This window comes from Tachypleus tridentatus, chromosome 1 (genome assembly GCF_004210375.1).
Source record: "Tachypleus tridentatus isolate NWPU-2018 chromosome 1, ASM421037v1, whole genome shotgun sequence".
NCBI lineage: Eukaryota > Metazoa > Arthropoda > Merostomata > Xiphosura > Limulidae > Tachypleus > Tachypleus tridentatus.
In genome coordinates, this window is record NC_134825.1 from 135,475,642 (window position 1) to 135,494,360 (window position 18,719).

General features: G+C 30.1%; 1 protein-coding gene across 13 annotated transcripts in view; it reads left to right on the forward strand.

Moving 5' to 3' along the window:
- The window catches only part of LOC143224941 (sodium-coupled neutral amino acid transporter 9 homolog), a 69,470-nt gene that overhangs the window by 19,458 nt on the left and 31,293 nt on the right, over nucleotides 1-18,719 (forward strand). For 10 of the 13 annotated variants that reach the window (XM_076453471.1, XM_076453509.1, XM_076453462.1 and 7 more), the window contains 2 exons: nucleotides 6,582-6,638; nucleotides 17,158-17,340. In XM_076453471.1, the coding sequence (XP_076309586.1) occupies nucleotides 6,582-6,638; nucleotides 17,158-17,340 (240 nt within the window). The remainder of the gene's footprint in view (nucleotides 1-6,581; nucleotides 6,639-17,157; nucleotides 17,341-18,719) is intronic. The other 3 variants (XM_076453535.1, XM_076453518.1, XM_076453482.1) reach the window with 1 other exon arrangement.

An 18,719-nucleotide genomic window follows, 5' to 3' on the forward strand; every position in this document is an offset into this window, starting at 1 on the left:
CTGAATCATGCACATACTACTTCCTGTGTTCCATTATTACCTTTAAAACCAGAACTATCCCTTCTTTGGTATTTCACTCTGTGATTAAGACACATTTCTGTTGAGGGCAGGACTTCTAATGTTTGGATGTTGGACAATAAACTCCACATCAAAGTGCTTGCCCTTCTCTGTTAGTTGGGTGTTTTCCTGTTTCTGCCAAATTTTGTGTATCACTTGGTCATGTTCCACTCGATCTCTTCAACAGTAATTTCTTGTACCAACCATCCATGAGGCATCAGTTTCAGGATTTTTTGCTTTTGGACATTAGACTTAAACTTTCAGGTCCGTTCACATCAGGCTTGATTACTTAACTGACATTTGCTGATGGCTTAATATTGGGTTGATGACTGCTTTTCTTGGCTAATCTACATTCTATCTCCAGAGTGGTATCCAAACCCCATGTCTTTACTATGAGTTTTCAATAAGTTGGAAAAGTCACCTTTCAAAATTCTAGGCTTCTTATCTTGTGGGTACCTCTTACTCATCTTTTACATCTAGTTGTCAATTTTCTCAGCCTGATCTGGTCTCACTTCTTTTTATATGCCCATACCATTAGTTGACTCCTTCCTTTAGGTTTTGGCTTCATACCTCACTCTCTTTCATGGACCCTGTTGTTAGTGTCTCTTTGACCAGCTCAATCTTGGTTTGTTTGACATTTGGATCTTGCAATTCCTCTTTCCAGTATACCTTTCTTTTCACCCATATGCATTCCTTATGGAACATTTTTTTTGCATGTAATTTTATCAAGGGCTTGTCAGTCTCTGCCCTTACTGGTTTTTAGGAGGTCTTTTTACATTGCATTTACTGGTACCACAAGTGTTTCTTCTCTGTTCTGCTTATTTTATTCTATTTTGTTCTCTTCATCTAATTCCAATGGCTACATGGGTTATTATGGAAGTATTGTACAATCTTGTGCTTTTCCTTCCAACCTGTTTATTTCTTACCTTTTATGCCCTTTTTCTTTTCATTTATTTCTCCTTTTTTCTCACCTAGGACATATTTGTTTGAATGCTTATCATAAATGCTTCTTACATACTTTTTCATGACATTTCTGTACTTCTCTCCCTGAACTAATCTTTTTTGTCCCAATCTTCACTCACTCAGTAGGTTGACTATACTTTTCTCCTATTTCCATTCTTATTTTCTCTTGCTTATTCTACTGTTTAGAACAGTTCGGCTCCTGTGTTCTTTTGGGCCATTTGGTGTTCTTTTTTGTGGACCCCTTTTGAGATCTTCCATACTCATCCTTTTCTACTATGAGACTTCTCTCTTATGATGAATCTCTCACCTCTTATCCTTACTGGACGAGTCAGTCACCTCCTGCAGTTGGTACTCTTGAGTGCTAGATATTCACAAATATTTTCATATTTGATTTTTCACATTTTTCATTATCTTACATTTCTAGCAGTGGATTCATGATGGGGAAATCAAAGTTTAATAATGAAGGTGAAGATGGTTGACAAAACATACAATATTTTATTTACAAGTTTGAACATTTCAGAGTAACTTATTCCATCATTGGTAAAATCTAAAAATTGTGTTGCAAACATGATTATTACCACAATTATAATACAGGGTGTTCGGTCACTGTGCACTTATATATTTATTAACAGACATATTTCAATATAGAATACAGGAGGTAAATATGAACGACAATTATAAACAATGTTGAAAGTGACCCTCGTTGGCATCAATACAAGTCTGGATCCTTCTTATTGTGTTTCTAAACACTGCTATCAGTTGCTGGCTTGAAATATGATTACAAAACTGCACGGTGACTTTCTGAACACCCTGTATAACATAATCATTAGTTTTTTTTAGTTATTAGGAGAGTAGTAAGTGTATGGATAAAACAATGTTTTTATATATATTTTACACAGTGGATGAGTTATGTGTGAAAATTTAGAACATTTTTAGGTCTGAAGAGTTTTGTGAATCATTAAGGGTCAGACAGTTTTTAGTTATCAGTATTTTTTGAATATAGAGTTCAAGATCCAAAGATCTTGTTATGTTTGAGAAATCATTAAATGAGATATTGTGACTGTGTGGTTTCAGAATGTGTATTAGTGAATGAATGAGTGGCTGGGTTTAAGTTGTGGAAGGTTGATTCTGTTTGATACTCATAAATTTTTAGACTCTATAGTTTTTAAGTGGTGTTTTGTTTTGCCAATGTACATGATTTTACAATCTTAAAACATGAACATAGGAGTCTAGGTACTTGATTTTTTGTACTGATACAGGCATAGGCTGTGTATTATTGTAAGCTGAATATGAGGGTATGTTTTAATTGGAGAAGAGAGTTGTTTTTTATTGGTAGAGACTGCAAGCCCATAAAAGGAAGGGGAAAGGAAATAATGAGGGAAAATTTGGGGATGGTGTATACATTGGCTGGTGGTTGAAATTTAAGAAATTTGATGTAATCTTTGTTAGAAAATTAATCAGATAGCTGTTATTTAACATGTGCTTATGTAGAAAGGCAAGTTCTTTGTGTAAATTCATATTATTAGAACAAATATTAAAAATTCTGTTTAACAATGATATAATAAGATTACATTTGAAGAAGTGGATAAAACTACTGAAATTGATGTAGAGGCCAGTAAAACTCCTTTTATAATAAGCAGAGGTAGAAAAATATTCATCTTTGATAATTCTTATGTCTAGGAATGGTAAAGAATCATTTTCTTTGAATTTGGATATGAATTTGATATTAGGGTGTTGGGAATTAAGGTAAGAAGGTACTTGGAAAAGTGGTTTGATTTGATTGTCGAAACAGCAAGAAAGTATCATAAATGTAGCATTTGTAAAGGATAGATGTGAATTTACATGGGCACTTTTCTAGCCACTTTCAGAAAACTATTGGTTGTCCCAGTGGGGATTGGTTGTGATTTCATCTACATCTTGCATTTCTTCTTTGCAGGTCCTAGGACAAGCTCTTCTAAGCAGGCATGTGAATGTTCTTCACACATTTGTTTACTCTTCTACACCTTTTGACTGTTTTTTCTTTTGATAGGTTTTTGCTTTCACAGATCACCATTATTCAGTCTTCTTTGGGAAAATGTGTAGTATTTCTTTTTCAAGATCCTACCAGGTGGTACCTCTCAGGATGTATTTACCTAAAATCTTCATTGAGTCAGGATAAGAGAAAACTCTCTCAAATCATCTGTCTGTACTCACTGTGAAATGGGATGTTCTTTAAGATCACTTGAGGTATTCTCATGGCATATGTATAGGCATTTACTTGTTTATCTGATGCAGACTTTACCTATTCCATGGACTATCATAGCTAATGCTCTCTAGCTTTCAAAAAATAGGGTTTTGCTGACACCCATTATACTGTCTCCTGTCTGAGGGAAAATGGGGATTAGGGTCCTCTTTTTTTAGGTTTCTTTTTTTTTTATTTAGTAGAGCATGGGAAGCCCTGCACTACCAGTTATTAGGTGATGGGGTGGTGAATTTTGGAGATTCTTCACCAATTGGACTTGTACACTATGTGAGGCACAGTTGAGTACTGGTATGTTGAAAAGTGGGGTGGTGGTGACACTGCCAGTGTGGTGCAGACCATCTTTCATATACATATGTGCCACTTATGCCTCTTTCCTGCAGCCAGAGTTTGTTCGGTAGCATTAAGGTAAGTACATAATATGCAAATCACAAAGGCATGACTAATGCTCTTTCCACTTATAGCTAGGGTCTGTTCAATAATCTGATGGTGGAGTTGAGGTGCGTACATAAAGTACAGTACTTGCGTGCAAGTACTTGGATGGACATGTTCTGACCCTTACTGTCACATTGGGCTCATTTGATTCTCTTTTTTTATGGGTGATGAATATATCTTGGATGAGATAAGATATGTGACTCTATGAAGCCCCTACCATTGGGTGTCACACTCTATGAGCCTCTTTCAGGTACTTTCTGAAACAAGCTCACCAAGGTATCAACCCCTCAATACATTCAACACATGATTTTAGCTGCAGTGGTGAATTATCATCTCAAAAGTTAAAATTTTCCTAACCTGAGAATGCATTTCTATTGCTTACCTCATCACATATACATCCCACCCATCATCCTCACTTCTGGTACTCTTTTGTTTTCCTTTTCTTATCAAAGAATAAAGTTTTCATGGATGCTAATGCACAGAGGAAGCTGTTGTGCATGGAGATGCCACCCTCCTATTGGTAGAGGGTTTTCTTGCATAATTATTTAATAATGCAGTAGTTTAATTCCTGTTAAATCATGTGAAATTGAGTGGCAGTTGCCTCAAGGTTAGTTGTATGCAAATATCTTTGGCAAATGAGTGAATTCAAGGAAGGTAGCTAAAGTGTGTTTAAAGGTGTGTAAGGGGTGTTTCAAAAAATGTTCTTTTTTATTCCCCAAAACAAACAAACTAAGAAATCAATAACTGAACAAGCCTCTAGTCAATATTTTGACCATCAGCATTTTTAACCATTTCTAAGTGAGATTTAAATGATTTCAACAATGAAATAAACATCTTAGTGTCAGAGACAGTCTTGTGAAGAGCCTATGTAAGCACAGGAATCAATATCAATATTTTCAACATCAGGTGTCCAGAATCTCTTTGATGTTCTTGCTGAAGAGTTGCACCAGTGTTTTCAGTTAGATTGATATTGGAAGAATTTCCAGGCCATTGGCTAAATCCATCTTTATGGAAGAAATACAGTCCCTTTTCATCAAGCAGATCATGAGTTTCATTTGCTTTCATGCATCTGGCTAGATCATGCAAGAATATCAACTGTTTAAACTTCCCTTGACAATTTATTCTCTGATGCAAAAATGGAAAAATAATTTCTGCAAGCACATGATTCCTGAAATACCTCCCATTCTATGATTGTCCTTGCTGTTTGATATCAAAGACCATTCCTTTTTAAGTGAAGTACAAAAACATCTTATGCATGTTGGATGTAATTGTGGAGCACACAAAAGGTCCCAAACTTCACAGCAATTGAGTGCCCAAACTCTATCATTTAGAGAATTTGGTTTGCAAAGTGAATAAATGAACTCATAAAAGGGAGCTAAACACAGGTAACTGTCTTCACTCTAATCACTCAAGAAATTGCAGAAATCAAGCCACTGTTCAAAATTTATTACAGAAATAGAAGGAACTTGCACCCATACTAATGTTTTAATCTTCTTGCATTTCAAAGTTCTCCATGTGATGCATGTTGACGTGATGAGTGACTGTGAATTATTTTTGACTTTTTGAATGTTTTAAAAATACTTGCTTGTTTTATTGTGAACAAATTGCACTGAAGGTGCTGAAAGTTGTTACTTTCTTCCAATAATCTGATTCAATTCATCATCAAAGTTTCCTTCCTTGAGTTCCACCAACAGTGAACATTTTTTCAAGGTTCTGCCATGAGTTTCACTGATATGGGATTCTTCAAATTTGCTGTTGCAGTGTGATGATTCAAAGTTTTGAAATTTTTCAAAACATCCACCACTGGTGTGTGTGAAAGCCTAATTGAAGCAGAAGCAACATGAATCTAAACTATTTAACTCCATGATAACTTAAAATGCAATAAAAACAATGTTAATGACATGATAATTGCATGACAGTGACATCTTATACACAGCACATTACATATATTGATTTTTGCAAGGATCTTTGAACTTGCAGAAGTTTTTCTTGTTTGGTGAAAAAAAGGAGATTCTTTTTTGCAACACCCTTTATCTATTAGAAATACATTTTCAGGTCAGGAAAATGTTAATATTAGTTGTTTCCTAATGACCAGGATATCTTTATCAAGTAAAATTAATTGCTGCTTAATGACTAATTCTTGTGATTGAAGTGACTTTGTTTCTACTAAAAGAACTTATTTTCTATATTTTACAATTGTGTTATTAGTGTTAATCACAAACTTCTGTCAATTTGAAATTTATGAACATGTATTATATGTAAATTATTTTTTCTATTAAATTTATGTTGTGCATACAGATGTATAAAAGACATTTTAATGATGGAAATAAATGATCTATCAGCAACATATTCATGATTTTTCTTTCATTGAACCATCAATGTTTCACTTTACAGCTACTTCAGGAGCATTCTACTAACTGGAAATTGTAACTGGCAGGATAAAGCTTTGAAGCTATATACTGTCAGTTAGGCTTATGTTCTAGTGGAAAACTTTTAAAGAATCTGTAAAGTAAGATGTTTGAGTATGCAGTTTTTAGAATGTTTATTTCTTTTGATCGTGCAGTTTGTTTTTTAAAGAAATATCCCAGTTTAAAGTGCTATTGTCAGAACATAAGACTTTATAGAGTTGGTGTAATTGCTGTTGAACATACATGTTTTAAAGAAGCTGTAATTGCCATTAGCAAAGCAGAAAACTTTACAAACTCTTATACCAACACTTTATAGAAAGAAAGTTTGATGCAAATGTTGTGTGTGAGGTTAACTTAGGTTGCCATTGAAGTAATTTCATTAAGACTAATTGTTATACCAAGTATCATCTTTATCTTTTGTTGAAGTGATATGAAAATTTCAAGATTTTTTAAAAGTATATTTTTATTACAAATTGTAGGCTTGGCTACTGGAGCTTATGGGGTACAAAATAATGCAAATTCAAGTGACTCTGATTGTAAGCATTTTCCTAAACTACTTGTATATTCTTAATATTTAGGAGATGACATAGTCTGTAGACAGTGTGTGTTATTAAAATTTTAGTTTGATACAAAGTTTGAAACAAATTGTATCCATTTTAACTTGAGATTAGTTGTAATAGGTTAATGTGTATGAATTGTGTAATGAGTGCCATTTATTTAATAGAAAACTTGAAAAATATTATGCAGAAAATTTAAAGGAAACTTCCTGTCCAACGAATTAATTTTATGTTACAAGATGACAATGAACACTTAAGTAAATGTTTTAGTCTTTGTTTAACCACCTTGCATCTATCTGTTTAGCAGTTTAATTCAGGCAAAAGGAGCTTAGGCAGCAGTGAGGCTCAGAACAATTTAAAAGACTTTGAAAGATTTTTGAAAGTGTTATCAATACTTGCAGTATATTTTTCTTTGCAGTGACCCTGATACATATTTTTTTGTTTATAAATGAAGATCATCAACTTGTGGTATCTGCATCAAAAGGATATATAGGGTCAAAAAATACAACTATATAACAGTGATGAATGAATACACAAGTCAAGTCAAATATTTAAGCAAAATTAATTGTACCAAAAACAAAAGCAAAAATAGAACAAGGAAAAATACCACCTTTCAGGGTATTACAAAAACTAAACTTTCAAAAGAGAAATGTTGAAGCATTAGCTTTGAAACGTACTGGAGATATCTTGCAAACCTTATCCAAGTAATGCAATTCCTAGACAATATAGCTAATAAATGAAACTTGAAAAGACTAGTGTTTGTGTTAGAACTCCACTATCACTTACCATCGTTAGACAGTTGTGGTTATAGTGGCTACTCCTTAAAACTATTAGATAATTAAAAGAATGCTATTCATAAAGTTAAAGTGGAAATATTTGTCACTTAAAAAAACACCCTTAATTTTTGCAATGTAAAACTCCCAACTTTTGGTCATAGACTGTTATTACAAAATAATTATATAACCATACCTAATTATATCTATAATAATTGAGCACTCATTCTTTCTTCTTATCAAAGTTAAAACAAATGAAGCTACCTGAATTAGTATTTTCTAGAACTGGAGTACTGTGACACAAATGTGGTTTGTTATCTGTGTAAATTTGAAATATCTTTGTAAGCTGAAAGAATCATCTCCAGGTTATTTACTAAGCATATATAACCAACAACCAAAAATGATTTATGATTTAATTGATAACCCCTCTTTACAGGCTCATTTATGTTTTACTAACTTTTTCTTATAGCTTAGTAAAGAATTCACCTTAGAGTTATGTTATAAATTATTATAAAGAAAATTGCTAGTTTTCTGCTTCTCATTGCAGTTTTGGATATATCTATAGCTATAGGTATTTTGATATGTGTTGTTCATCTTCTAGAAAATTGCTAGTTTTCTGCTTCTCATTGCAGTTTTGGATATATCTATAGCTATAGGTATTTTGATATGTACAATTTGTGTTGTTCATCTTCTAATCTAATATCTTGTCAAATAACCTATGCCTGGCAAGTTCCAAAATTTTGTTGGTATCTTATGAGAGCCTCTTTTCTGTATATTGAATATCAGTATTAAAACAAAGAAACTTTTTTTTAAATAATAAAAAAAGGGATTGAATATTTTTATAATATACTTTGCCACATTATAAGGAATGGGATTGAATTAGTATAAGTAATTTGCTTGTTTTAGAAGTAAATCATAGTTTCCACTTTACTTCCAAGTTATGCAGATAGCTTAACTGCTTTGTACCATAAAACACTAAATCATTTTCAAGTTGGACTTCTCATAATATAGGATTTACTTTTTCTTAACTATTATGATCTACTGTTTGGAAATATTTAACTAATTTAAAGCTTGAAATAATTAGCATTTACTAGAATTTTTCATGATTTAGCTAATAGCTTGTAATAAAATTATTCAAAATAATAATATTTGTAGAGAAGTTATCAGTTAGAAAAATATATAAAAAATAAAATAATTTTCTTCCCATAGGAGTAAAGTATATTTGCTATTTTTTACTGATAATGGAATTTCTAGGGAACATTTGTGGACCCGACATGATTTTAGTTAAAAAAAATTCAGAATACAGAACTTATGGTTTGTTGAAAACTTTCTTATCCTCAGAGTTGTGATTATTATTTTATTTTTTTTAAACTTGATAATTGAATAGTAATTGAAATCTCTGATATAGTTTTGTTATCTTGAAGTCTGAATGTGGAAAAATCGAGTTATAGAAGGAGACATTTGAGTCTTTTTATATGATGATACAATTGAATTGCAACATAGGAAAGGAATTCTTGGTAAATTTTTTACTCTATCACCACAGGTCTCTCTTTCTTTGTGTGATGCAAGGTTTTAATGTCGTTTATTCAAAATTTGATTAAACTACTTTTTGTTGGTTATACCAATTAGTGTAGTTTAAAATCTTAGCTAATAATGCATATCTTAATAGTATACAAGTTTTAAGTTCTTAGTTCTACAAGGCAGTATAAAAAAGAAATCCTGAATTTCTCATGGTGTGACACGTGACTCATTTTCTCTTGGCATGCCATTTTCCCTATTTTATCCACCACCCTTCAGATAAGTGTGAAATTAAAAATAAATTACTCTATAAAATTGTCATTGATCAGATAATCCATATTTTTCTTATAATATTCAATTTAGTTTGATTACAGAGCTATTGAATAGAAAATTAAACTCCTCCTGCCACCTACCTCTCATCCTCTTTTTCATAATTTGTTAATAGTTCTCTTTTATGTTAAATTATATATCACCTTTTACCAGTGGAATCTCAAGGCTTTCATCTATCTGATGACAAATTGTACAGTGTTATGTTCTGTATGATTAAATGCCAATTTCATTCAAAGTATCAAATCATTCCTGTGAGAAGGTTAATAATTAGCTTGGAAGAAATTGTAACAACTCTTGAGTTGCAAAGATAGAAAGGTATTCAGAAGTAAAGGACTTTGTCTATATTTTGCATGTTATTAGTTTATATTGTTTGGAACATTATTTAATTAACTAAAAATTATTAAGTATATTACTATCATTAGTATAACAAATTTGTGTTAAATCTCTTAAAATTCATGACAAGAAAAAAGAAAGAGGTTAAATATTTTGTTTATTGTTTTCATTTTTATTCTTTATGTATAATTATAAAATTAACTTAAATGCAAGAATAGGTATCCCTTTAGGTTAGTTAAAATTATATTGGTATAATAAGTAATAATAATATTATAATAAAAATGTTTCATGAGGGACACACATGAGCAGCTCGTAGTAGCTTGCAAGTAATGTAAGCTGTATGTGCCCTGAGTAATTAACAACTACTTAGTTAGATTAGGTAAAATAAAATCATAAATTAATCATAAAAATGTTTCATGAGATCTGTATGCAAGCAGCTCATAGTAGCTCCTGGGTAATTTGTTAACGTAACATAAGCTGCACGTTTTCTTAGTGATTTAAATTTATAATTGTGCTTATAGTAGTTGAACACAGTTCAAAGGGCAATAAAACAAAATTTAATTATAAATAGATTTATACTGTTACAAACTTAGGACTACTTAGAATAAATGAATGTAGTTACATTACAACTTGAAGTCATTCTAGGAAGATGAAAAGGGTAATTTTGACCTCATGACCACCAAAAAATATCAAAAGTCTGTCAAACTGACCAATTATGTTTTGAAATAGAGAAAGGTAACAAATAAAAAAATAGTGTTGGTGAAAAGAAGATGTTTGAAATGCATATAGGAGGTTTTAGGGATTACACAAAGGAAATGTGAGGTATGAGGTTAGAAAAGACATTTTTAATTTTAATATGAAAATTACTTTGCACAGATTATTAAAAAATACAATATGTTAATTGACAAATTTTTTTATTTTATTAATAATACTTTACTAAAAAATGATTTTTGGTATGTGAAAGACTTAATGTTAACTTAAAGACTTACAAATTTTGTCATGATACCCACACTATCTTCAAAGCTTCAAATGTTAAATCTGAGAAGACTTTAAATGAGTACAAAGAGATCATATGGTCAGTCAAGTTGATCGAGCTTGTATTGAAAGAGTTAATAGTGTACATAGCTTCTATGTGAAAGTTCCCAATGTAAGAGATCCTGTGGACTTTGATCAGTAGATTATATTGTACAAAATTAACCTTTTAAAGTCTTTGATTGCTCTCATATCTATGCTTAATACTTATTTTTAATTCATGTAAAGTGTTCTCTTTTTAAATGAAATGTATAAAAAACTCCTAATATACTTATAACCAGATAAGGTGTCTGCCTGAAGAGGCTCTGTGGCTTGACTTAATGATGGAAAATATAAAAATGTTTTAAGAAATATTATTTTCTAGTATTCCTGTTTCTATAGAGTCTAAGCATTGAGATGCATAGGTTATTAAATTATCTCTTTAATGCTGCATCTCCTAAAGAAATTTTTCGACATCAATATCTTAATGTTGAATCCTCAAATAATTATTCATGGTTATATTCTCAATGACCTATGACATGATTTGTGAGTAAACATGAATATGATGGTGTGTTATGGGACCCTACAGCTGATGCTAGTTAGTTACTCACTATTTGTTAGTTTGCATCAGCCATTACAAATTCACCCTGATCATTGTCATAGTGAAAACTTGTATTTTGTGTAATCTATGGGCTGAATCTCATATTTTAGTCAAAATTGGGTTTTCTGGAATAGAGAGTTCTAATAAACTCTAGAAAAGAAAATTCTAGAACATTTCTTATACACTTATTTATCAATATACAGAATAGATAATTCTTGAAATAGTTCATATAGGAAAACCTATTTTTCCATGGACTCCCACATTATAATTGGAGATGTGTTTGTGTCAAAAACATTTTGACCCAAAGACATAATAGAAACACTCTAAAGAAGATAGGAAACCTGTTTTAAACAGATGTTTAATGTATAGTGGTTTAATCCTGTTAATCAACTAGCAATAATGCTAATTGTGTGAATAAGATATTTTTCTGGTAAAATGCATTATTTTATAACTTGATTCATGGCTAACTATGTACCAGTCAGTAGAAGTTGGCTACTAGTGCTAATGATGGGAGTTACAGGATATTTATACATTCTTTGTATGTACTTTTAAAATAGACACTTATAATAAGTTCGATATTTTAGATACATGTTATTTTGGACAAATACATTTTTATAATCATAATTCTTAAACATTTCATTTTCAACTCAAAATATTTGCTATAATAATGATTAATCACAGTATAAAGTACGAGATCAAGGAAATAATATAATCACACACAAAAAGAACAACAATAAAATGGACAAACGATATTATTGACTTCTTACAAGCAGTATCCATGTAGCTGAGATAAAAACGTAATTGTGCAAAGCAAAAATAACAATGAAATTTTACAGTTAGAAACATCTCTTTATGCACTGCATGGGTCCATTGGCTAATAAAATTTATAAGTTAGAGATTCAGAATTCTGTTCTAGACTACATCTGCAAGAATCTAGTTGGGATTTATTTTAAAAATTATTTTTATCTTCTTACACTTTATATAACAATGGGAAACTAAGATCATGGTAAAAGTAGAAAATGTGAATCTAAATCTTAGAAAAAAAGTTGTGCTGCTTTTTTAAACTCACTGACATATTTGATTCTAGGATTAAGGGTAGTGAAAAAATGTGCAAGTAATCTAAGTGTGTTAATTATTGCAAAAGCAGTTTTGTAAGTGTTTCTAGTAATTCAGTGGGATGTGAAGTTTTGGATACAATTATAAATGCCTGTTCTGTTTCTTAAGAAATACTGAAGATGAGATTGTTTGTTTTTTTCCAACTTAGATGATCTTGATGAATAGTTTTTGCCATTAAATGATAATCAGGATATAATGTTATTTAAGGAAGCTAAATTCTCATTTTCACAGGAAATGATGACTTTCTTATAGATAATAAAAAAATAACATACTAACCCTATTGAGACAAGTAGGGGTCAGAGGGTATGTCATGCTTATAAATAAGACTTATACATTTCTTCTACATAATTCTATCACTCTTTCTAAGTTATACACAAGACAAAAATTCCTGTATCATTCAAAAGTTTGAAGTATTATGATCAAGGCTATTTTATTAATAGAAATGTTTTAGATTTATATAAAATTTAGTTGTGAGGCTTAATAACTTGCAGTGGATTTTTGGGGTATCAGTATTTGTAATTACTTGTGTTGTAAAATATAAAGTCTACAAAAATTGTGATTTTATGAGGCTTAAAATTGGCACTTATGGTTCATGTGACATTAATGAATTTAAAATATACAAATAACATGGTTTTTTAGACCACCTGATACTAAATAATCTTTGCCTTGTAATTTATCATACAAAATGACTTACATGAGATATGCTCAATATGCAAGTAGCACTTCACATAGTCCTGACTATTCCAGTTACTTTTGCTTCAGCAGAAAAAACTTTCTTGACTGAAGTTTATCAAAACTTACTTCCATTCTTCCATGTCTCAGAAAAGATTAGAATCTCTGACACTTACCTATAAAAAAATATTTTAAACTGTCTCAGTTTTTATCTTCTGATTGAGAACTTTAGTGCATAGAAGAGTGGAAAATCATTGTTATAAAACAAATAATGTGACTGATGTAAAGGGCATGGCATGGCCAGGTGGTTAGGAGGTCAACTTGCAGTCTGAGGGTGGCAGACTCAATTTCCCGTTCCAACAAATGTACTTGTCCTTTCAGCCATGGGAGTATTAGTATGTGATAGTCAATCCTACTATTTGTTATTAAAAGAGTAGCCCAATAATTGGTGGTTGGTGTTGACTAACTGCCTACCCTCTAGTTCTACACTGCTAAATTAGGAATAGCTAGTGCAGACAACTCTTGTGTAGCTTTGCAAAAATTCAAAGCAAACATAGTAATGTCGAGAAGTGAGTTGAGTTAAAAGGTTATACATATATATATCATTCATGTATGCAGTGATACATTTTTTATTTTGTAATATTTATTTTAAATTTCATTTTATCAGTTGTATAAATTATTTTAAAAAATAAACTGTTTAAAGAACATTTGAAAATATTTTTTTCAGGAGTTAAGTTGGCAACCAGTTCTCTATAAGTGCAAATAACATCTAGCAAACTCCATAGCTAGAGTTACCTATATAAGGGTCCTTTTTGCTACAGTTACCTTTGACCCCACAAACTTAAGATTAAGCCTTGCTTATGTTCAAGTTAATTCTATTTTTAAGCCAATTTCAGATTTGGAAATGTTTCAAAACTAGTTAACCATTCTCTTGCAAAATTCTTAGGTTCTACATATCCTATAAACTCAAGCTACACTCTCAGAGAAAAAGTAACATTGCTTTCAACATTTTTTTTTGTAAAAAATAAAACTAGTGTGTAAAATTGTTTGAAATATGGCAAAAACATTCCTAAAAGTATGTAATTTGAGGAAAACAAAGCTATTTTATTTTTCTACTATAATAAAAATATTTGTTATTTAATGTAGTTATTTACACTGTCTCTGAATAGTTTACCTGCAAGGTGATGTTTATATGAAATATTAAAATTTTTCTTATTATTTTAGTTTTCACATTTCATTTGCATAATATTTAGAACCTCTTGAATGAATATCAAATTATTTTAAAGTAACTTTTTATATTTTATTTTCCATTTTCTCTACCATATCATTAACTCAACCTGTTATTATCAATGTACACTGCAGTGAAATGTTTAAAATTAAGAAATAGAAATGCATAATATATTTTAGTTCTCTGTCAAAATCTTTTGAAACTAGATTTTTAACATGTATAATTGCATGTCTTTATTTTTTCACTTATAGTTTATTTTTAAGTTTTCTTTCCAATTCTTTGTCTGTTGTTATATATAAAGGGGTGCTCAAGAGATCTTTTTTTTTCACTATTTCTTTGCACACGCAAGGAAGCCATCTTGTTTATATGCTTTCACAATACAGAAAACAAGAAGGTTAAACTTATAAAAATCATTAAACCTTTGAAATATGACTTTTAATATGACTCTAACTGTAGCTTATTTAGGTAAGAAACTGCCATAAGTGCTGAAGTTGATATAGCAGAAAATAATACTAAGGACAGTTATATCTCCTTCATACAAAAACTGCTTGCCAATTTCAAATTAACCATTTGGGGAGTTTTGTGTAAACTGAGCTCTTTCTAATAACAATATACACTTGTGTCGGCTGTCTACATGGCTGTCATAGCTCTCGAGACAAAGTGTAGAAGGTGGGTGTGGCATCCATAAAGGGCTGGAAAATGTATATCTGTTTTCTAGATAACATATCTGCAGACTTTAGATATTAAAAACACATGCACATAATGTCTAGATATTCATCTACATTTCCAAATTAAGTAGCTAAGAGTGAACTGCTTCTAATGTTGAGATTTTTTATAATGTGAATCCTGTGACACAAAAACTGCAATTTAAGTGTTTTTATAATATTTCATTTACAACAAAGTAATTAGATAGCATAAAAATTCAAATGGTAACATGCATTGTAATGTTAATTTCATTGACGTATGTCAAGAGTAAAATGGTTTAATTAAATTTTATATGTAATGCAGTTCCATGCACCAAAAGGAATTTTAAAATAGCTCTAAAGGTTATATATAGGGTTAACTCTATGACAATGACGCAATTTGTAAACCTTTTCTGTGCATGTGAGTTTGCTGAATTCAAAATTTACGTCAACTGCTTTGCTATAAATGTACTTCAATGAAATTAATAACAAGTAAATTATACTTAAAAGTTTATATTTTACAAATTTCTATTTCTTTATTTCAAAAGAAGTGAGAATGTAATTAGCCATGGTTCAGATATTCAAAGTACATTTACAAATTTTTGTAAATGTAATTTGAGAAACTAAGAATTAAAGCCATTGAAAAGCCCATTGAAAGAATTCCAGAATTGAAGATAAGTGACCTGTACTTTCTTAGTAGAAACTATGTTGCTAAACAACAGTTTTAAATTGAATGGCATACTTAGAAACTAACATAAAGAACAGATGTTGCTTTTCAAGGTCTTTACTGTAAAGGGAAATGTGCTTTCCATTTTCAAATGGGGGAAATGAGTCTTGCATTTAGGTTTTACTTATAAAATTTACCTAATTATGCATTTGTGTTTTAAAATTCATATTTGGAAAGTTTAATGATTTTTTTTAAAGTTTTACTTATTCTCCTACATCGTCAAGATTTATAAACACGAAATGTGTGCAATACAGTTTGCTCATGGCAAATGTATTTTCTTTCCCAAACAGTGTGTAATAATAACCATTAGGTAGCTGGTAATCTTTTGACATAAGTAATAATAGACAAAGAATTGAAAAGGAAAATTACCAAAAACCCTCTTGTATAAATGTTTGTAGTCTTCAAAATATTATGTATTTTATTTAATTTCTTGAAGTATTTGGCATTTAATATTGTAAAAATGAAAAGTAATTATATTCATACCTGGTGATCTATACAACTTATTTTATTTGTATATTATTCATAAGAATTTGGTGATGGGAGGTGTTGACTAGTTGCCTTTTCTCTGTTATTTTAGGTTGATTAGAATGGATAACCTTCTAGATCTTTAGAAAAATTCAGTAAACAAACAAAAATTTAATTAAACAAAACCTTTTTTCTCAAAATCTGAATGTACATTACTATATTTTCATTGAATATCAACCCAGCAATTTGCAGTTTCTATCTAACCTTGTTCTCTTTACTGGTATTTATTGTTTGCTTTAATAAATATAACTTATTTGTAAGGAAATATTTATGTTGTATGGTTAACTATTGTAACATTTTTTTATTCACAATATTGAAATAGTGTTGAATCCAATTACAATCTACCCCAAAATAGATTTTATATTAAAATTTAAATCTGGCAGACCTACCTTTGAAGTACTGAAAGCCTTTTTGCATTAACTTTGAACTTGTGCCTCAAAATTTCTAAAAGTTCTTCATTTATTTTTGCACATTGTGTCATTTACCCATAATATTTCACTCTCCCACCTTCTGTATGACTTGTTTATACCAGTGGATTTTATATAAGCTCTACTTCCCACCATAAGCTAGGTTTGTTTTTTTTGTTAAAAAATATGATGTTGACTTTGCAATGACGTTTTTTAAAATAAGATAAAATAAAAATTGGTTTAGGACACCAGAGGTCTTTCTATGTAGATATACAGCTTTGTGGGTATGTGAAACAATAGAAAAAAAATGCTGCAGTTTAGAAATACATAAAATTAATTTTAATGATGAATTGTTTTCTAAATGATATAATTGAAGCAAACAGTATGACTGTACAAAAAAAGGACTGTACCATTGAACCAATAAATATAGACTATTGAAGAATTAGAGTATTAGAAACTAAAGTATTCAACTTGAGTCTGACAAAAAAGAAAATTCTAGTTTGAGACCTCAACAGTAATTTTTGTTGCATGTATTTTATGTTTATCAATGTAAAAAACTTTTGTCTACTTTCAGTGATATGTACTTCATTCTCTGACTCAACAAAGAATTCTACATTATGCAGTTCTAACAGTAATGATGATCTGTTCTACAAAATCTGGAATGTTGATCTGACTGTTCCTTTCTTTCTTCTCATCATCATCTTTCCTGTAGTTAACTTGAAGTCACCCACTTTCTTTACAAAGTTTAATGCTCTTGGTATGTTAGATATTTACTGAAAGCTAAATCAGAATTCCCTAATCATATATTACCATTTTATGATATAATATTTGTAGTAAACTAACTCACAATATTAGAAATCTTATTATCCACTACCATGTGGTATATATAGTAAATTTGGTACAATGTAAAAATTGTGTGTATTTACAACCATATTTTAGTATGACCTCTACAGTAAATCAACTAAGTAATAAATCTTATTTATTGCTATGCTACAGTATGGTGCATATAGTAAATAAACTCATTAAGTCAGAAATCAGTAATTATTTACAACCATGGTATGTTACAAAATATTTAAAGTAAATTTACTCACTAATTACCAATAACTACCATGTTTTAAAGTAGTATTTACTGTAAGATAACTTACTAAATCAAAGATCTCTAATTTTTACTACTACATTATTTTATACTGTATGGTATTTATAGTAAATTAAAGACAGAATTTCCTAATTACATATACCATATTATGTTATTATGTATAGTATATAAACTAAATGTTTTACCCAATTCTAAAGTAACTTGTCATGCATGCAAGTCATATATAGTATACTTTTTAACTAAGTGAACTGACTATCATGATACATTTGCATATAATGATATGGAGAAGTCTCATTTAAAAGTAAAATGTAAAAAACATTATGGCAGTTTATAATGTTAAAGTATTCCATTGTTTTGTAAAGCCATGTTGGAAGATTGTGTAAAAGAGCAGCAAATATTCACCAATCTAGGAAATATGTTAATTATTCTGAGAACATTTTGATTATTGCTTTGATCTCAAGAGTAAATCGCATACTTTTTGTGGTCAAAAATAATTCTGGTAGATTAACTTAAGAAAGTTTTGAATTATTCTTTAAATATTTATCTTTTATGTTTTTTACTTTTCAGGGTTCTTTTAATTATTTGTACCAAATTGTAAACGTTGTTATTTAAATAAACTATTTAAATTTAAATAATTTAAAAGTATTAATTTTTTTTCTTAAATCTAGAGTTGAGAACCTTTCTTGATATGGTGGTTAAGGCATTTGTAATCTGTGGGTCATGAATTCATCTAAATTAGGGATGACTAGTAAATATAACCCTCAGGTAGTTTCGTATGAAATTCAACAAAACAAAAATGTGTTCGTGCATTTTAGTAATTCTGCTATTAAAAGTCATGGAAAATATCTAAAAACAAAAAATGTTTTTGAAGAGTAATCTAACTTTATTTTTTGTAAAAATTCATTGTCTCCAAGAAGTGATCACCATTTTAAAGCTCTTGAACCCACAGATACGGTCAGAAAAAAGCTAAACTATTTATAATTGGGATAAAAGCCTGGAATAAAAAAGTAAAAAAGGAATATAGGTACAAATTCAAAAAG